This window comes from Raphanus sativus, chromosome 4 (assembly GCF_000801105.2).
Source record: "Raphanus sativus cultivar WK10039 chromosome 4, ASM80110v3, whole genome shotgun sequence".
NCBI lineage: Eukaryota > Viridiplantae > Streptophyta > Magnoliopsida > Brassicales > Brassicaceae > Raphanus > Raphanus sativus.
The window spans coordinates 22,844,104-22,865,926 of NC_079514.1; the positions used below are offsets into that span (position 1 = coordinate 22,844,104).

The 21,823-nt window shown below is 44.8% G+C and overlaps 1 protein-coding gene across 1 annotated transcript; it reads left to right on the forward strand.

Annotated features, from left to right (window-relative positions):
* Nucleotides 1–2,459: 2,459 nt before the first annotated feature.
* On the forward strand, nt 2,460–3,203 carry LOC130511210 (uncharacterized). Its single transcript, XM_057008093.1, has one exon. The coding sequence runs from the start codon at nt 2,460–2,462 to the stop codon at nt 3,201–3,203; it is 744 nt and encodes a 247-aa protein (XP_056864073.1).
* The last annotated feature ends 18,620 nt before the right edge of the window (nt 3,204–21,823 follow it).

Here is a 21,823-nt window from a genome sequence, read left to right on the forward strand (position 1 = left end):
AAACTCGGGGAACGCGAACGAGACACGGCCTACTGCCTCCTCTTCGTCGAAAACCTCAAAGGTGCCGCACTCGAGTGGTTCTCTCGTCTGAAAAAAACTCCATCGGAAGTTTTCGCCAGCTGGCTTCGGAATTCCTCAAACAATATTCCATGTTCATGGATAGAAAGACCTTGTGGAATTATAGAGTTTGTCCCAAAGGGAGGACGAATCACTCCGTGATATCATGAAAAGATTCAAGCTAGTAATGGCAAGAGTCACGGGTATCAGTGACAAGGTGGCAGTAGACGCCCTGAGAAAAACCTTTTGGTTTAGATCGAAGTTCCGGCAATGGATATCTCTCGAGAAACCATGGACGATCCAGGACGCCCTCCACAAAGCAATGGACTTTTATCATCATGGAAGAAGAGATGAAAGTCTTCTCGCAGAAGCATGGCCCGCAGAAATCGTACGCCAAAAAGAAACCCTCCCGTAACGACAAATATGTCCATCACGAAGGGGAAGACGCCCAGGGTGAGCATAACTACGCCATTAACTCGGAACAGGGTAAAACCTCCAAGAAGACTTGGACCAGGAACCAGTTCAAGGATAATTCTAACTGCGAATTCCACCAGACAAGAGGACACTCCACGACTAACTGTAAGGTCCTCGGTGCGAAACTCGCCGCCAAGTTTCTCTCGGGCGAGCTCTCTAAGACCACTGGCATGAAAGATCTCCTCCTAGACTCTGATCGCCCACCAAAGGCCGACAAGGCTCCCTCCGAAAGCAACATGTGCAAAAATCAGCCGAGAGAATAACGCGGAAGAAGGCAGGACAACAAAGGAAACAATAGCAATCGCCAAAGGGTAAGCATGATCATTGGAGGATCGCAGTTCTACCACGACTCGGACTCATGGATCAAAGCTTAGGGACGGAAGGCCAAAAAAACTCGGGCTGGTCTCCGGCGGATGACGTCCCCAACGATACGATCGTTTTCGAAGAGCAGGAGACCATCGGGCTTGACAAACCTCACTGCGATCCGCTGGTCATCAACCTAGCAATCCAAGACCTCGAGGTGGGACGCGTCCTTCTCGATACAGGAAGTACGGTCAATGTCATGTTCTGCGACACTCTCCGAAGGATGAATATCGAACTCGGAGAAGTTATCCCGGAGCCAAGGCCTCTAACCAGATTCTCGGGCACCACCTCCATACCCTCAGGTCAATCAAACTCTCTGTCATGGCGAATGAGGTCACAAATATCATCGACTTCACGGTAGTCGACAACCCAGCCATCTACAATGTGATTATGGAGACTCCATGGTGTTGGGGAAAAATATCCAGACATAAGTTTTCTCTAGCTTCCGGATAGGTCCTCGACTTCCTGACCCATGCTCAAGGAGAAACCAGGGACCGACCCCTGCCTTAGGTCCAACCCCTTGATCGGATCGACCCCTTGAAGCAAAATAGAAGTTTTCCGCCTAAGGAGAAACTTCAAATTTTCCGATTATGGAAGAGTTCTATTACTTTAAGCCGATATCTACAACTATAAAGGGGGAGCCCAAACCCTAGAATAAGGGATCGACAATTCGAGACTTAGAGATTAGAGTTTAGGCGACTAAAACTAGGGTTTATACACCAATACATTGTAGTCCCAATCAAAATACTCAATAACATCTCTTTGCTCTCGATTTACAACTCTCTCATAACAAGTTCTCTAGTGTTCCGTAGTACTTAAACGATCCTACACAAAAATACCCTAACAGTTTGGCGCTAGAAGGAGGGGAGTGATCCAACTACGTGACGATGACACTAGAGGACGATACTAACCAAGCAGAGATGACTCCGAGGGAGATCGAGCTCCTCAACAAGCTCGAGTTTCTTCATATTCAGATTACCGATCTTCACAAATCTCGGGAGACCACACTTGGAGGTCCTGAACTTCTCCTCGAAGTTCAAACCCTAAAAGACCAACTTGGAGAACACTCCAAGCAACTACAGCAGAGCGCCGAGAAGCTAGACGCCATAGAAGCGAAGAATCTTGTCCTCCAAAAAGAGAACCAAACCCTCGGTGAAACTAGCAACAAGCGAAAGCGATTCCGAACTAGGGTTCGACCCATGGCTTCGCTCAACACTCCACGCGATGACGAATGAGCACCTCATCGACCCGTCTCCGCCGACAACGAACCCGAAGGCCGAGATGCTGCGAACGATGGGACCCGAGTGCAAGTGGATAGCGATTCCGATACGGAGGACGAAGAATACTCACCCGATGATCCTGGGATCTCAGATCCGGCTCTAGCAGCCTACTTAGAAAGGGTGGTCTCCGAAAGGTTCGGCACCATTCAATCTATGGTAGAAAGGCTCCCAGGGGTAGCTCCTCCTATTCGAAGGAGTAATCAGGGGTCCTACTCCGATACACCTTTCGTGGAAGATATTCCTTCGGTGGAGATGCCACGAAAGTTCTCTTTCCCGAGCATAAAGATGTATGAAGGTACCGGGGATCCCGACAATCATATCGCCCAGTATAAACAACGCATGCTAGTAGTAGCAATCCCCCGGGATGCACTGGAAGCTACCATGTGCAAGGGTTTCAGATCAACCTTGACTGGCCCTGCTCTGCAGTATTACATCAATCTTCCTACCAAATCCATCAAGTCCTTTGCAGCCCTTAGCGACATGTTCGTAGAGCAATTTGCTAGTAGTCGCAACCTAGAGAAGAACTCAGACGACCTCTATGAAGTCCTCCAGCATAGGAACGAACCCCTTCGTACCTACATAGCACGCTTCAACCAAGAGAAGGTGGCTATCCCTGAGTGCAACGCTGATACGGCTATCTCAGCCTTCAAACGGGGCCTACTCCCGGAAGGAGATCTCTACAAAGAGCTGATCAAGTACACGTGTAGGACTATGGAGGACGTATTGTCTCGCGCTTGGGCTCAAGTAAGGTGGGAAGAAGATGTTGCTAGTAGGGCCAAATCATGTCTGAAGTATGATCAGAAGTCCTCAAAGCCAACTAGGAATGATCGTGACGAACCCTCTCATTCCAAGTCCGCTAGGGAGACTAGTAACCCGAGAAGGGGCAGGTACCAACATTTACCCCTGCCTAGATCCGAAGGGATGATGGTATCCACGTGGCCTGATATCTCTCATCTTGCGATATCCAAACCGGAACTGATCGGTGTCCTACGACAAATGGTCCTCAAGTCAAGTGGCCTCCTAAGATGAAGGCCGCAGAAGCTAATCGAAACCCCAAGCGATGGTGCGAGTTCCATAGTGACCATGGTCACACTACGGAGGATTGCATAGCCCTGAAGATGGAATTCGCTGAACTCCTCAAGAAAGGCTACCTAAGGGAGTTCCTCTTGGATAAGGCCAAAAACCTCCTAAATAAGGAAGGTCCCGGTCTCCCTATCGAAGCAGCTCCCGCATTGCCACCACAGCAAGATCGGGTGATCCATGTTATCACAGGCGGATCGGAGATAAGCGGAATTAGTAGTGCCGCTGCCAAGAGAAGTACTCGTAATGCCAGGAACGGCCAAGAGGCCGAGGGTCCTAAGCGCCTACTCCTCGGAACAGACGAGATCAGCTTCACTGCAAGGGAGAAGGAGAAGGTCCTTGCTCCTCACCACGATTCTCTTGTCATTTCACTTACCATAGCAAACTGCTTGGTCAAGCGAATACTAGTAGACAATGGGAGCTCCAGCAACATAATATTCCATTCGGCCTTCGCCGATCTAAGGTTGGAACCTACAACTCTAACTAGAAAGGCGACTCCCCTTGTAGGCTTCAGTGGAGAGGTCAAGCAAACCTTAGGAGAGGTCCTTCTCCCCGTATACGCCGAGGGGATAAACCAAGCCACGAAATTCCTAGTCGTCGACTGCCCTTCATCATATAATGTGATACTAGGAAGGCCTTGGATCCACGACATGGGAGCCGTACCTTCAAATTTGCATCAGCTGGTCAAGTTTCCAACCCCCTGGGGCATTAAGGCGGTCAAGGGAGATCAGGAAAATGCTATATCCTGCTACCAGACTACTTTAAAGGGAAAGACCCAAGTCTTATAGCAATTACAGAAGAAGCTTCCGGCCCCGCATACCGAAGAGCCGGAAGTGGAGGAAATGGATGAGGTCCCACTCATAGAAGGGAACTTGGTTCGAAACTTAAAGATAGGCTCCAAGCTTCCGAAAGGCCTGAGAAGAAGATTGGTCGACTTCTTAAGGTCTAACTCCGACTGCTTCGCTTGGTCCTACGAGGACATGCCTGGAATTGATCCTGACGTCATCATGCATCAACTCAAAGTGGATCCGATGCATCCTCCCGTCAGACAGAAGAGGAGGAAGTTCTCCCCTGAAAGGGACGAGATAATCAACGAACAGGTCAAGAACCTACTGGATGCCGGATTCATACGAGAGGTGCAATACCCGGAATGGTTAGCTAACGTAGTGGTCGTCAGGAAGAAGAACGGGAAGTGGAGAGTCTGTATCGACTTCACGGATCTTAACAAATCCTGTCCTAAAGACCCCTTCCCCTTGCCTCACATCGACAAGCTAGTTTACGCGACTGCTGGTCATCAGCTGATGAGTTTCATGGATGCATTCTCCGGATATAACCAGATCCTAATGCATCCTGACGACCAAGAGATTCTTCATTCATGACCTCAAGGGGCATCTACTATTACAAGGTCATACCTTTCAGATTAAAGAACGCAGGCTCGACCTATCAAAGGCTTGTCAACATGATGTTCGCCGATCAGATAGAGCAGACCATGGAGGTCTAAATTGATGATATGCTGGTAAATTCCCTGGACGCTGAGGACCATATCTCGCACCTCCAACAAGCCTTCACCACTCTCAGGATGTACAACATGAAGCTGAACCCTTCAAAGTACTCGTTCGGAGTAAGCTTTCGAAAGTTCCTAGGGTACATAGTCACCCACAGGGGCATCGAAGCAAATCCAGAGCAGGTGAGAGCAATCCAGGTGATCCCTTCCCCTAGCAACGTCAAGGAGGTGCAAAGACTGACAGAGAGGATGGCCACCCTGAGCAGGTTCATCTCCAGGCTATCCGACAAGTCGCATGCCTTCTTTGAAACCTTGAAGGACCCCAAGGACTTCCAATGGACTGATAAATGTGAGCAAGCCCTATCCGATCTCAAGGCCTATCTCACTACTCCACCTCTCTTCTCAAAACCCTTGGAGGGTGAGGTCATATTGCTCTATCTGGCGGTATCAGAGCATGCAGTCAGTGCGGTCCTAGTAAGGGAAGAAGGATGGAAACAACATCATATCTACTACGTGAGCAAATCTCTACTAGACGGGGAGACCCGCTATAGTCACCTTGAAAAGTTACCCCTCGCCTTGGTCAACGCTGCTCGAAAGCTACGCCCCTACTTCCAGGCTCATCAAATCGTGGTGGTCACATCTCTCCCCATCAAAGCAGTCCTCCACAAGCCGGAAGTGTCTGGACGACTAGCAAAATGGGCTATAGAGCTGGGGGAGTACGATGTGATCTCCTGGCCTGCAACAGCCATCAAATCGCAAGTCCTAGCAGATTTCGTAGCCGAATTCTCTCCTGCCATGCTTCCAGCCTTGGAACAAGAGGTAAACTTCGTGATAGCGAAGGGGAGAAAGGCGAGTGGACACTATACGTTGATGGGTCTAGTAACGTAAGGGGCGCAGGCGTGGGACTAGTCCTAACTTTCCCCACGGGGGAATCAGCCTCAAGGGCCGTACGATGCAACTTCAAAGCAACGAACGACGAAGCTGAATACGAAGCTCTAATTGCGGGGTTGGCACTCGCCAAACAGATGGGAGTAGAATACATCCAGGTCTTCAGCGACTCACAACTGATCATAAGCCAAGTCCGAGGAGACTACCAGGCGAAAGATCCGAGTATGATCAGGTATCTATCCGTGGCTAAGAGACTACTCGATAGGTTCCGACACTGCAAGCTCACCCAGATCCCTAGGGAGCACAACTCCGAGGCCGACGCTCTAGCTAATCTAGGGTCCGCCTAGAAACTACGAGTCATATGAGCATCCCACTACTGTTACTCCAGTGGCCCGAAACAGAAAAAGAGAAGAAGCCTGAAGAAGTATCTGTGGTAGACGAAGGAGAGACCTGGATGACTCCCATCATTAACTATCTAAGGTACGACACCTTACCTGAAGATCGAGACGAAAGTCGAAAGATAAGGCGCGAAGCTGCAAGGTATTACTTTCCGAGGGGAGACTATATCGAAGATCCTTCTCAGGACCCTATCTACGATGTCTTACCCCTAAAGAAGCCGCCAGGATACTAGAAGAGCTTCACGAAGGAGAGTGTGGTTTCCATTCTAGTGGTCGGAGCCTGGTACTAAGAGCCAGAAGGGCTGGATACTACTGTCCAACCATGGCGAGGGACTCTCTCAAACAGGCCAAGCTCTGTAGCCAATGCCAGAAGCACGCACCAGTCTCCAACCTTCCACCAGAGAACCTCAAATCGCTAAGTTCTCCTTGGCCCTTCCGAAAGTGGGGCATGGACATCGTGGGGAAGTTCCCTATGGCACCGGGGCAAAAGATCTTTCTCCTAGTCGTGACCGATTACTTCACGAAGTGGGTAGAGGCTGAACCACTAGGCAAGATAACGGATCTCTAGATCAGGAAATTCCTATGGACTAACATGATCACACGCTTCAGAACTTCCCATGAGATTGTCACAGACAACGGACCCCAGTTCACAAGCTACAACTTCCGAAAGTTCTGCAAGGACTGAAACATCAAGCTTTCCTATTCAGCACCGCGACACCCCCAATCTAACGGTCAAGCCGAATCCACTGGGCAGAAGAGCTACATGGAGTACTCTGGTGTTGGGGTCAAAAACAATCACAACGAAATTAACTTTCGAAAATATTCCTTGAAAAAGATAATTCTCATAAAAATTGCTTAAACTAATTTTTACGATAAATTTCTTGAATAGATTTGTCCGCAGCGTCGAAACAAGCTCCAATGGTTCGTGTTGACGACGAAGTTAGTATCAAAACATTCGATAAAAATACGTCTTAAGAATTTCTACATTTCAAGGAAAACTTATACGAAAAACTTGGGAGAAAATCTTTTTTTAAAACAACGATTTCTTAAATCAACGATTTTTTAAATCAACGATTTCTTAAATCAGCGATTTCTTAAAATCAACTATTTCTTAAATCTACAATTTCTTAAAAATCGTCTCCTTGCAAAAGGTTACGCGACTAAACAAAGTTTTCGTTAAAACACGATCATCGGAGATAACAAAAGATCGTTAAACCACGAGGATGCGGCTTGGCAATCGCGGAACAACCAAGGGGTCATACGACTCGGTCACTATAGCGACTGAGCTAGAGAACAAGCTCGGTCGCTATAGCGACCGAGGCGAGGGCTTCGATTTGATATCTTGATCGTTTTCTGGGTCCTCACGATTTGAGAGAATGGCCTCTTTGAAGTTCCCAGGCAGATTCCTTAAAATCTTGTTTTAAGACAACGATTCTTTAAAACAACGATTTCTTAATCAACGATTTAAGAAATCAACGATTTCTTAAAACAACGATTACTTAATCAACGACTTAAGAAATCAACAATTTCTTAATCAACGACTTAAGAAATCAACGATTTCTTAATCAACGACTTAAGAAATTAACGATTTCTTAATCAACAACATAGGAAATCAACGATTTCTTAATCAACGACTTAATAAATCAACGATTTAGGAAAGTAACGATTTCTTAAATCAACAGAACAATGTTATCAAAGGTCTAAACATCCGCAAACAAACATCCTAAGAGCATCGTAGCTTCGCAATGGTTTCAGACGCTTGGACAACGGATCTCAGTCCACGGCACAAACCCGATCGCAATGGCGATCGGGTCACGAACAAAAGTTCGGTTGCTATAGCAAACGGATCATGAGACCACGCTCGGTCGCTATAGCGACCGAGCTGCGGATAGATCTCGGTCGCAATAGCGACCGAGCTATGGAACAAGTCCGGTCGCTATAGCGATCGAGCATTCGTACATCGACTATTTTCCGAAACGTCCGAAGTCTTCTGAAACGACGATACAACATAAAAATATGCATTCTCGACTATCCGTATAGCTATTCTCTGCAACCCATGACTAACCATTTCTTGATCTCTCGATCAAATGGAATCGTCCGCCCGGTTTACGATAAAACCACGGAAACTTAACCTTATCGTAAAAATCGTAAAAAATGTCTCGAATTAAAAAGACGGCCCAAAGGGTCCTAAACTTGATTCGAGACCCACTTACGATTTCTTAAAAAACCCATAAACCTTATGACGGTTTATGCTTGGAGGATAAGCATCAGTTTCCGCGGATAAATGGAAACTTTCCGCAGATAATCATGAAGATCGGTAAAAATGGAATATTCCCATTTTTCGACTATGACGGCTTAAGGGCAAAAGGGGGAAGCGTAAACCGACCTTGGAGGGAGTATATAAGGAGCTCTAGGCGAGATGCATAGAGGCATCACGTTTTCAGAGCAACTTAGCACTTAGAGCATTTTAGGAAACTTTTCGTTTTTGTTTTTCGAGCTGCGACTCAATTAGGTTTAGCCACCTTCGGGTAATAGAACTAGGATCTCGCCGACAGCTCTCGTAGCCGAAGCACGTTATCCTTGTTGTTGTTACGCTCATACGCATATTTGGAATAAAATCCTTCGTGCTCTCTTTTACGATTTTTATTTTATTTCTCGTTATTGTCGTGTTCTGATTGCTTGACGTGTGGTTTCTCAGAAATCCGGGACCTCTGGGAAATTAGGGTTTTCCTACATTCCTAAAATATACGAAATATTGGCGGTGTGAATTTCGATTCCCACAGTTTGGCGCTAGAAGGAGGGGAGGTACGGATCAATCTTACTCAAGACCAGCTCACACTCAACCAAACATGACTATCGACGACCCAGTGAACTTGCAAACTCCTCTCAACGGAGCAACCAAGGACGCCTTGAACACTCCCGCATCGGATATTTCCGTGGCCGACGCACCTGCTAACGCCGCGACGCTCGACGAATTCAAGAAGATGCTTTCCGCCTACGAAAAGAGGCCGGAAGAGCAGGATAAACTCGTGGAAACCCTGACCAAACAGGTTCAAACCCTAATGGCAAGGTCTCGCGCAGTCCTCGCTCGCGGAGCTACGAAACTCCGCGGAAGGAGACTCGAGTTTGCGACCCCACACGATAGGCCTGGAACTTCGCAGGAAAGTCCTTCCGGACAAAACCCTAGCAGAATATCCCCTGTCGAGAAAGGCGACTCAGAAAACCCTCCGCACTACGCAAACACCGTAGTGTTTAACAAAACCGAAAACTTAGTCGTGTCCTTCCGTTACAGGAAGAGCACTAAAACGAGCTCGTGATTTTTCCTCCAATCACAAAAGGCAACGATAAAATCTTTCCAACCCCGCAAAATTCTTCTTGTTACCGAGTTGGAGAAATCTCAGCGCATAAGGGTTCGACCAAGACGATTTCTCCGAAAATATCGAAAAAGTAAAACTCGCTCCCCCAATTACTGCGGAAAAACCCTAGGTTACTTGCAGAAAGTTAAACTCAAAGATAAGCTCTGTCGTTGTAGCGACCTAACACCAAGACAAGCTTGGTCGCTATATCGACCGAGCAACGAGCCCGAAGACAAACTCGGTCGCTATAGCAACCGAGCACCGAGACGAAATCGGTCGCTATAGCTTGCTAAACTTGGTCGCTATAGCGACCCAGCCCCAAGATGAATCCTCCTCTGCGTTCTCCTTTGAATCCTCTTCGAAACGCTTTTCGTTTCGTCTAAATCGGAGTTTCCGTTGAGATTTTACGACGAAAACAAGTTGAACTCGTCTTGGCTCCCTTCCACTCGCTATAGCGACCGAGACACATCCTCACTCGCTATAGCGACCTTTCAGGCCTCAAAGGAGTCCTCCTTTGTGTTCTCCTTTGATTCCTCTTCGAAACGCTTTTCGTTTCGTCTCAATCGTAGTTTCCGTTGAGTTTTACGGCAAAAACAAGTTGGACTCGTCTTGGCTCCCTTCCACTCGCTATAGCGACCGAGACACACTCTCACTCGCTATAGCGACCTGTCAGGCCTCAAAGGAGTCCTCCTTTGTGTTCTCCTTTGATTCCTCTTCGAAACGCTTTTCGTTTCGTCTCAATCGGAGTTTCCGTTGAGATTTTACGACGAAAACAAGTTGGACTCGTCTTGGCTCCCTTCCACTCGCTATAGTGACCGAGACACATCCTAACTCGCTATAGCAACCTGTCAGGCCTCAAAGGGGTCCTCCTTTGTGTTCTCTTTTGATTCCTCTTCGAAACGCTTTTTGTTTCGTCTCAAACGGAGTTTCCGTTGAGATTTTACGACGATAACAAGTGAGACTCGTCTCGGCTTGCTGTCACTCGCTGGTGCCGGGCAGCCAAACCGGCGTCACGGTCCTGGGCGCCGGGCTGCGGGTCGATCAGCGAGTGCGGCCAATTCCTCGTGAAACCATCCCGACACTAGTCCAATCACGTACTTTGCATCCTCGCTAGAAGCCACGTATTGAAAATTTTAAAAACCGTGAATCTTAAACCCCCATTTCATTTCGATCAGAACGATCAGAAAAATTACGGAAAAACTCGGAAGGTCCGGCTAACGAATGGATTGCAATTCATCGTATAAAACGATTACGGTTATTCTAGAACACCAATCATCTTAACTATACGAGGAATTGGGATTCATTCGGAAGACCGACACCATTACCGTACTTCTTCTAAACAGCTCTTCCGAGTAACTCCCGTTGTGAATGTGGTTTGTCTCGACTCTGTCCCGACCAGCTCGCCATCCTTCTCAGCCAGTTTCGAAAAAATGGAGTAATTTCTATAAAATCACTCGAAACATAAAACGGTTAACGAAAACTAAACAAAGCAAAAACGAGAGATCATATCCCTCACTGCTAAGACGTTTTCTTACACCTAAGATTTTGCTCGTTGCGGATTCTCGACTTTTCTCTACTAATCTTATCGAAAAACTACTCAAAACTCCCTCGGATAAATCCTACGGAAACGAGAAAGTTTATGATTAAGATTAGTCACCGAAATTACGCCTCATCGCAGCTAGGGATTCCGATATTAAAATTCGATAACCTTTTACGGAACACCTTTCGTAAAACAAAACTCGACAATATTTCACGAGAAAGATTTTGTACAATTAAACTCGACAACAATTTTACGAAACGACTTCCGTAAAATTAATCAAGGCATCAATTTTGACAAAGGGTACTAAGGCAGCTTTCATCAAGTGCAGCCCCAATCTTATAAGATTCCACTCTTCTTAGAATGAACGTACAACTTTCAACGGACATTTTCAACCGTTAATTCCGCCTAACTTGACTAACTTGTCTTATCGCACGCTAGAACCTCGCTTCTACGATCCACGGTTCTAACGGGCTTGGGGGCTAACTGTTTGGGTCAAAAACGGAGGATAAGCATCAGTTTCCGCGAATAAATGGAAACTTTCCGCATATAATCATGAAGATCGGAAAAATGGAATATTCCCATTTTTCGATGACGGCTTAAGGGCAAAAGGGGAAAGCGTAAACCGACCTTGGAGGGAGTATATAAGGAGCTCTAGGCGAGAGGCATAGAGGCATCACTTTTTTCAGAGCAACTTAGCACTTAGAGCATTTTAGGAAACTTTCCGTTTTTGTTTTTTGAGCTGCGACTCAATTAGGTTTAGCCACCTTCGGGTAATAGAACTAGGATCTCGCCGACAGCTCTCGTAGCCGAAGCACGTTATCCTTGTTGTTGTTACGCTCATACGCAGATTTGGAATAAAATCCTTCGTGCTCTCTTTTACGATTTTTATTTTATTTCTCGTTATTGTCGTGTTCTGATTGCTTGACGTGTGGTTTGTTAGAAATCCGGGACCTCTGGGAAATTAGGGTTTTCCTACTTTCCTAAAATATACGAAAATTGACGGTGTGAATTTCGATTCCCACAGTTTGGCGCTAGAAGGAGGGGAGGTACGGATCAATCTTACTCAAGACCAGCTCACGCTCAACCAGACATGACTATCGACGACCCAGCGAACTTGCAAACTCCTCTCAACGGAGCAACCAAGGACGCCTTGAACACTCCCGCAGCGGATGTTTCCGCGGCCGACGCACCTGCTAACGCCGCGACGCTCGACGAATTCAAAAAGATGCTTTCCGCCTACGAAAAGAGGCCGGAAGAGCAGGATAAACTCGTGGAAACCCTGACCAAACAGGTTCAAACCCTAATGGCAAGGTCTCGCGCAGTCCTCCCTCGCGGAGCTACAAAACTCCGCGGAAGGAGACTCGAGTTTGCGACCCCACACGATAGGCCTGGAACTTCGCAGGAAAGTCCTTCCGGACAAAACCCTAGCGGAATATTCCCTGTCGAGAAAGGCGACTCAGAAAACCCTCCGCACTACGCAAACACCGTAGTGTTCAACAAAACCGAAAACTTAGTCGTGTCCTTCCGTTACAGGAAGAGCACTAAAACGAGCTCGTGATTTTTCTTCCAATCACAAAAGGCAACGATAAAATCTTTCCAACCCCGCAAAATTCTTCTTGTTACCGAGTTGGAGAAATCTCAACGCATAAGGGTTCGACCAAGACGATTTCTCCGAAAATATTTCGGAAAAGTAAAACTCGCTACCCCAATTACTGCGAAAAAACCCTAGGTTACTTGCAGAAAGTTAAACTCAAAGACGAGCTCTGTCGCTATAGCGACTGATAGAACCAAAATCGGGATCACTCTTTCGGTAAGGTTGATATGGACTCAGATCCGGAAGGATTGAGAACTGGTGGGATGAACGGTGACACAACGGGTTGCGGAAGGCCCGATGATACTACCAGACTTCAGTTGTTGCCGGATGTGACGCACCGGTCCAACAAAGGAAGGATCGAAACTTGGAGATAACCTCACCAAGAAACTAGAAATGTTCTACCAAGAACAAAGAGAGAAAATCTCAAAAGAAAGGAAAAATCGATGTGAATTTTTATTCATGAGATCTCACATATTTATAAGGTTTGTGAGTCAAAGAAACATAAAGACATTTGTGGGAAAAGACGACATAGAAAATATAAATGAATGAAAACAAGACATAGATTTCCGAATTTTGACTAAGACTGGTCAAGGTGCGGATCCTCATGTTGACTGGTCCAGATTCATAAAGATGTCCAGATTCATTCAGATGTGTCCAAGTTCATGCTGTGATGATCAGGTCGTGCACACCATGCTGGGAAAGATATGGACACACGCGGAACGATCCACACATGCCTGAATTCGCGAGAACTAAACATCACCTGAGTTGTACATGGCATAACTCCCTCATCTGAACTCCGTTTGATCTGATTCTTCTTTGAGGAGTTCCATAATTGAGTTGAGCATATTCTCCAAGTGGTTTCACGCGAAGAAACATCATGGTTTAGAAGATATGCTTCGAACAATGAACATATGTCTGTGTTGCTTCTCGGGTGGTTTGATGGTCGAACCAGCTCGGAAGATCGAACCAACTTGCTCAGCTCGTCCATGATAGTGTCAGTCCAGCTCACTTGAGTATTCAGCTCATCGAAGATTGCATAGATGATAAGGGAATTGGCATAATCTGATGAGAAAACCTCGACTAGGTCTAGCTGGTCGACAAGGTCACCATCTTGGGCCGTGTCCATGAACCAAGCAGGAAGGTGCTGGATTTTGGGTGCATCATACTCTCCCTCTTCAAAAGGATTTGTCCTCAAATCCATTTTACCTGTATCAAAAGGAAATAAATCAGATTCAAAGGAATTAAAATTCAAGGAAAATTTAGTGAATGAAAAGTTTGGACAGAAACTTCCTTGGTGGTTTGAACTCGTTTCCCACAAGTAATTCCAAGTCTTTTGGCATCCATCATTGCTTGCTCTCCTTAGAAACTGACATGCTTATCCTGTTCATTCAAAACAACTAGAGAAACCACATCAAATCTGCGAAAGAAATAATCAAAGGGTTTCTCTATCCTTAAGATATCATAAACAGAATAAAAGCTCTTAGGAAAATTATCAAGAACGTGGGCAAGCAGCAAACAATCAAACTGATCACCAAAAATTGGTTTCTCAAGTTCAAAATTTGGCCAAGATGTCAAACTGATAGGAAAAGCAAGAGACAATGCCAAATTTAAAAGATTTTCTTCATGAACGAAATCAAAATGATCTTTTGGCCTAAGCAATTTCGGTTCATGCTTGTTCCTACACCAAATCTCTTTCAAAGCACAGCTTAATGAAAACAATTCATGAAAAGGTTTAAGCAAAACGTTTTTCAACCAAGTAAAGATTTGTTTTTGCTTAGAAATTCTCGGTTTCAAAACATTTTCATGAAGAGTAGAGACAATCAACCCATGATCCTTACAGTGCTTTTGGTTTGTACAGGTAGTTGACTGAGGAAACACCTCTGGTTCATGGAGGATCGGTTTTGGCTCAGGTCGTTCCCTTCTTGGGCATGAATCTCCTTTAGAAATCTTGTACTCGTGGATAGATGGGCTGGAGAACCTCCGGTTTGAAAAATTCATATCTCCTTCATCCGCGAAGCTTTTCAAGTGATTCCAAGCCTCAGTGAATCCTTGGTGAGTTAGCCTTCCAGGAAAATTGGTTTCATGACAAAAGACCTTCTGAAAGTCGAGATACCTTTCGTGGATTGAACCTCTATCGCTGGCATCTCCAAGGTAGCCAGTTTGGACAACAATGCTTCTCCAAAACTCAGGCTGTTGGGCACGATCAATGCTTTCATTCAGAGGCTGAACCTGTCTTTCCTGGATACTCAAAACAAACACTAAAAGACCAGGATCAAATGTGCAAGAGAGATACTTGTTCAAATCAAACATCAAAAAATCTTTTCCAAGAACAAGTAGCACATATCTAAGCCTTTCAAGGTGCTCATCAAAGTAGATATTACAAACCAAAATTTTCTCAAGACATGCAACAATATTAGATATTTTCAGAACGTGCATATCCTGCTCAACATCTGAACACACAAGCTTAAGTTCAGATTGAGAAACATTTATCAAAGACTTAAGAGACTTATCAAAGAATGTGTTGTAAACCAAAATATCATCAAGGCTCAAAACAACACATTGATCACGAGATGATCTCAAAAGATGCCAAGTTTTATCAGTTTCAAAACACACAAGATCAGGCTGCAAAACATAATCACAAGAATCAAGATCACAAAAATCATTTTCAGTTCTATGTGATTCAGGTTCCAGCAACTTCTTAACCAAAATTCCGTCCAAGGCACAAGAGGATGCAAATAAATTATCAGTGATCAGTGCATGAATATAAGAACTCAGATTAAAGTCATTTCCTTTGAAAACAAACGAATCAAAAGAGTTTCTAGCACAGAAATCGGTTTGTTGCAAACTATGATCAAATGACTTTTCAAGAGAATGAAAACCTTTGTTGTGTTCCAAGAACTGATCAAAGCTCAAAATAATTCCAGAATTGATGCCATTGACATTTTGAAAACATTGTTGATCAAGAAGTTCATCAGGTTTAAAATTTTCAAAAGAATTAATTATGTTTTCAAAAACAGATTTTGAAACACAAAATTCTTTCATCTTGTCAAGACCAAAACGAGTCACATCATGAGAACTGATCTTGACAAACATTTCAGGCAGAGAATTAAGCAAATCAGAGTTCTCACAGTGCTTTTGAAGATCAGGAGACAAAGGGGGAAGAGATGTGCCGAGATCAAAGCATAGATGACTCTCCATAGCTATGGATGTGATGCTTGTTGCTTCCTCATCAAAGACTGGACCAGGTTCGTCCTCCTCATCAAAGATAGGATCTGGAACATCATCCAAAGATATCCAAGTGTCAAGACATGGGCACTGATGTGGATAGTCAAGTGGCTCTTCCTCAAAAACCTGTTGAGACAAAACAAGACTACTCGGAAGCTCCGGTTGCAAAACGGTTAGTTCTACAATAGTCTCTTCATCATCATTCATAAACTCAGTTTTAAAATAAGGAAGATCACAATTTTCTTCACAAGACATCAGATTATCAATCAGCTCTTCTTCATATTCATCAAAAGTAGGTAATGAATCTGAAAAATATTTAAACTCTTCAATATGGTTTTCAGATTCACCTTGGGTTTTCTCAGTGATGAATAGAGATGGATCAGCTGCTGGGGCACGTGTGGATGTGCTCTTCTCATGGATATTACTGGCGTCCTTTAGGGCTTTCATCATGCCCTTCTCAAAGTAATCACTAAACTCTTGGACATCAAACTGAAAAGATCGCCTTTTTGGAACAGATTCTCCTTTGGACGATTTGACTTGTTCCTTGCTCCTCCTCTTTGGCTTTTCCTGCACACTAACAAACTCATCAAAATTGTTCAAAGAATATTTAAATGGAGTTTGAGAGACAGATGGTCGTGGGGACTTCTCCTTGCTACTTCTCCGGTGAAGACCAAACATTTTAACCTGAAAATCTCAACACAAAAGTTAGTAGATAAAATTTCTCACTCTCTCAAGTGTTTAATTTCACCCACTCAAGTGTTTTCTCTCAGATTTTATGGTGATCACACAAGTTTATCCTCAAGGTTCTAAGAGAACAGATCAAGAATCCCAATGGGTAAATCCAAGCAAGATCAAAGGTTTAAGATAGAAAGATAAGAGATTTCAAAGGGGAACCCGCCTTAACCACCTCAAAGGCCGGATTTCTCTTCGGCCAGCAGGCTTACTCTTCCACCACCACACCACAAATAACAAACTTTGAAACTTTCCCTTTTTTTTTATAATCTTTTTTTTTTTTTTACAGCATAAACTTAGATCTTATTTTTTTTTTTAAATATGGTGGGTAATGAGGGGCCCGGGTTCAAGATAGAAAGATGAAGAAGTGTTTAGAAGAAATGGAGAGATGAGAAAAATGGATAGAAATAGAGTTACCGGAAGAGTGGCTCTGATACCACTTGATAGAACCAAAATCGGGATCACTCTTTCGGTAAGGTTGATATGGACTCTGATCCGGAAGGATAGAGAACTGGTGGGATGATTGGTGACACAACGGGTTGCGGAAGGCCCGATGATACTACCAGACTTCAGTTGTTGCCGGATGTGACGCACCGGTCCAACAAAGGAAGGATCGAAACTTGGAGATAACCTCACCAAGAAACTAGAAATGTTCTACCAAGAACAAAGAGAGAAAATCTCAAAAGAAAGGAAAAATCGATGTGAATTTTTATTCATGAGATCTCACATATTTATAAGGTTTGTGAGTCAAAGAAACATAAAGACATTTGTGGGAAAAGACGACATAGAAAATATAAATGAATGAAAACAAGATATAGATTTCCGAATTTTGACTAAGACTGGTCAAGGTGCGGATCCTCATGTTGACTGGTCCAGATTCATAAAGATGTCCAGATTCATTCAGATGTGTCCAAGTTCATGCTGTGATGATCAGGTCGTGCACACCATGCTGGGAAAGATATGGACACACGCGGAACGATCCACACATGCCTGAATTCGGGAGAACTAAACATCACCTGAGTTGTATATGGCATAACTCCCTCATCTGAACTCCGTTTGATCTGATTCTTCTTTGAGGAGTTCCATAATTGAGTTGAGCATATTCTCCAAGTGGTTTCACGCGAAGAAACATCATGGTTTAGAAGATATGCTTCGAACAATGAACGTATATCTGTATTGCTTCTCGGGTGGTTTGATGGTCGAACCAGCTCAGAAGATCGAACCAACTTGCTCAGCTCGTCCATGATAGTGTCAGTCCAGCTCACTTGAGTATTCAGCTCATCGAAGATTGCATAGATGATAAGGGAATTGGCATAATCTGATGAGAAAACCTCGACTAGGTCTAGCTGGTCGACAAGGTCACCATCTTGGGCCGTGTCCATGAACCAAGCAGGAAAGTGCTGGATTTTGGGTGCATCAGTGACCGAACACCATGACAAGCTTGGTCGCTATAGCGACCGAGCAACGAGCCCGAAGACAAACTCGGTCGCTATAGCGACCGAGCACCGAGACAAGTTCGGTCGCTATAGCTTGCCAAACTTGGTCGCTATAGCGATCCAGCCCCAATATGAATCCTCCTCTGCGTTCTCCTTTTAATCCTCTTCGAAACGCTTTTCGTTTCGTCTAAATCGGAGTTTCCGTTGAGATTTTACGACGAAAACAAGTTGAACTCATCTTGGCTCCCTTCCACTCGCTATAGCGACCGAGACACATCCTCACTCGCTATAGCGACCTTTCAGGCCACAAAGGAGTCCTCCTTTGTGTTCTCCTTTGATTCCTCTTCGAAACGCTTTTCGTTTCGTCTCAATCGGAGTTTCCGTTGAGTTTTACGGCAAAAACAAGTTGGACTCGTCTTGGCTCCCTTCCACTCGCTATAGCGACCGAGACACACTCTCACTCGCTATAGCGACCTGTCAGGCCTCAAAGGAGTCCTCCTTTGTGTTCTCGTTTGATTCCTCTTCGAAACGCTTTTCGTTTCGTCTCAATCGGAGTTTCCGTTGAGATTTTACGACGAAAACAAGTTGGACTCGTCTTGGCTCCCTTCCACTCGCTATAGTGACCGAGACACATCCTAACTCGCTATAGAGACCTGTCAGGCCTCAAAGGGGTCCTCCTTTGTGTTCTCCTTTGATTCCTCTTCGAAACGCTTTTTGTTTCGTCTCAAACGGAGTTTCCGTTGAGATTTTACGACGAAAACAAGTGAGACTCGTCTCGGCTTGCTGTCACTCGCTGGTGCCGGGCAGCCAAACCGGCGTCACGGTCCTGGGCGCCGGGCTGCGGGTCGATCAGCGAGTGCGGCCAATTCCTCGTGAAACCATCCCGACACTAGTCCAATCACGTACTTTGCATCCTCGCTAGAAGCCACGTATTGAAAATTTTTAAAACCGTGAATCTTAAACCCCCATTTCATTTCGATCAGAACGATCGGAAAAATTACGGAAAAACTCGGAAGGTCCGGCTAACGAATGGATTGCAATTCATCGTATAAAACGATTACGGTTATTCTAGAACACCAATCATCTTAACTATACGAGGAATTGGGATTCATTCGGAAGACCCATACCATTACCGTACTTCTTCTAAACAGCTCTTCCGAGTAACTCCCGTTGTGAATGTGGTTTGTCTCGACTCTGTCCCGACCAGCTCGCCATCCTTCTCAGCCAGTTTCGAAAAAATGGAGTAATTTCTATAAAATCACTCGAAACATAAAACGGTTAACGAAAATTAAACAAAGCAAAAACGAGAGATCATATCCCTCACTGCTAAGACGTTTTCTTACACCTAAGATTTTGCTCGTTGCGGATTCTCGACTTTTCTCTACTAATCTTACTTTCGAAAAACTACTCAATACTCCCTCGGATTAATCCTACGGAAACGAGAAAGTTTATGATTAAGATTAGTCACCGAAATTACGCCTCATCGCAGCTAGGGATTCTGATATTAAAATTCGATAACTTTTTACGAAACACCTTTCGTAAAACAAAACTCGACAATATTTCACGAGAAAGATTTTGTACAATTAAACTCGACAACAATTTTACGAAACGACTTCCGTAAAATTAATCACGGCATCAATTTTGACAAAGGGTACTAAGGCAGCTTTCATCAAGTGCAGCCCCAATCTTATAAGATTCCACTCTTCTTAGAATGAACGTACAACTTTCAACGGACATTTTCAACCGTTAATTCCGCCTAACTTGACTAACTTGTCTTATCGCACGCTAGAACCTCGCTTCTACGATCCACGGTTCTAACGGGCTGGGGGGCTAACTGTTTGGGTCAAAAACGGAGGATAAGCATCAGTTTCCGCGAATAAATGGAAACTTTCCGCATATAATCATGAAGATCGGAAAAATGGAATATTCCCATTTTTCGACTATCACGGCTTAAGGGCAAAAGGGGAAAGCGTAAACCGACCTTGGAGGGAGTATATAAGGAGCTCTAGGCGAGAGACATAGAGGCATCACTTTTTCCAGAGCAACTTAGCACTTAGAGCATTTTAGGAAACTTTCCGTTTTTGTTTTTCGAGCTGCGACTCATTTAGGTTTAGCCACCTTCGGGTAATAGAACTAGTATCTCGCCGACAGCTCTCGTAGCCGAAGCACGTTATCCTTGTTGTTGTTACGCTCATACGCAGATTTGGAATAAAATCCTTCGTGCTCTCTTTTACGATTTTTATTTTATTTCTCGTTATTGTCGTGTTCTGATTGCTTGACGTGTGGTTTGTCAGAAATCCGGGACCTCTGGGAAATTAGGGTTTTCCTACTTTCCTAAAATATACGAAAATTGACGGTGTGAATTTCGATTCCCACAGTTTGGCGCTAGAAGGAGGGGAGGTACGGATCAATCTTACTCAAGACCAGCTCACGCTCAACCAGACATGACTATCGACGACCCAGCGAACTTGCAAACTCCTCTCAACGGAGCAACCAAGGACGCCTTGAACACTCCCGCAGCGGATGTTTCCGCGGCCGACGCACCTGCTAACGCCGCGACGCTCGACGAATTCAAAAAGATGCTTTCCGCCTACGAAAAGAGGCCGGAAGAGCAGGATAAACTCGTGGAAACCCTGACCAAACAGGTTCAAACCCTAATGGCAAGGTCTCGCGCAGTCCTCCCTCGCTGAGCTACAAAACTCCGCGGAAGGAGACTCGTCTTGGCTCCCTTCCACTCGCTATAGTGACCGAGACACACCCTAACTCGCTATAGCGACCTGTCAGGCCTCAAAGGGGTCCTCCTTTGTGTTCTACTTTGATTCCTCTTCGAAACGCTTTTTGTTTCGTCTCAAACGGAGTTTCCGTTGAGATTTTACGACGAAAACAAGTGAGACTCGTCTCGGCTTGCTGTCACTCGCTGGCGCCGGGCAGCCAAACCGGCGTCACGGTCCTGGGCGCCGGACTGCGGGTCGATCAGCGAGTGCGGCCAATTCCTCGTGAAACCATCCCGACACTAGTCCAATCACGTACTTTGCATCCTCGCTAGAAGCCACATATTGAAAATTATTAAAACCGTGAATCTTAAACCCCCATTTCATTTCGATCAGAACGATCGGAAAAATTACGGAAAAAACTCGGAAGGTCCGGCTAACGAATGGATTACAATTCATCGTGTAAAACGATTACGGTTATTCTAGAACACCAATCATCTTAACTATACGAGGAATTGAGATTCATTACGGTTACCATTACCGTACTTCTTCTAAACAGCTCTTCCGAGTAACTCCCGTTGTGAATGTGGTTTGTCTCGACTCTGTCCCGACCAGCTCGCCATCCTTCTCAGCCAGTTTCGAAAAAATGGAGTAATTTCTATAAAATCACTCGAAACAAAACGGTTAACGAAAACTAAACAAAGCCAAAACGAGAGATCATATCCCTCACTGCTAAGACGTTTTCTTACACCTAAGATTTTGCTCGTTGCGGATTCTCGGCTTTTGTCTACTAATCTTACTTTCGAAAAACTACTCAAAACTCCCTCGGATCAATCCTACGGAAACGAGAAAGTTTATGATTAAGATTAGTCACCGAAATTACGCCTCACCGAAGCTAGGGATTCCGATAATAAAATTCGATAACTTTTTACGAAACACCTTTCGTAAAACAAAACTCGACAATATTTCACGAGAAAGATTTTGTACAATTAACCTCGACAACAATTTTACGAAACGACTTCCATAAAATTAATCATGGCATCAATTTTGACAAAGGGTACTAAGGCAGCTTTCATCAAGCGCAGCCCCAATCTTATAAGATTCCACTCTTCTTAGAATGAACGTACAACTTTCAACGGACATTTTTAACCGTTAATTCCGCCTAACTTGACTAACTTGTCTTAT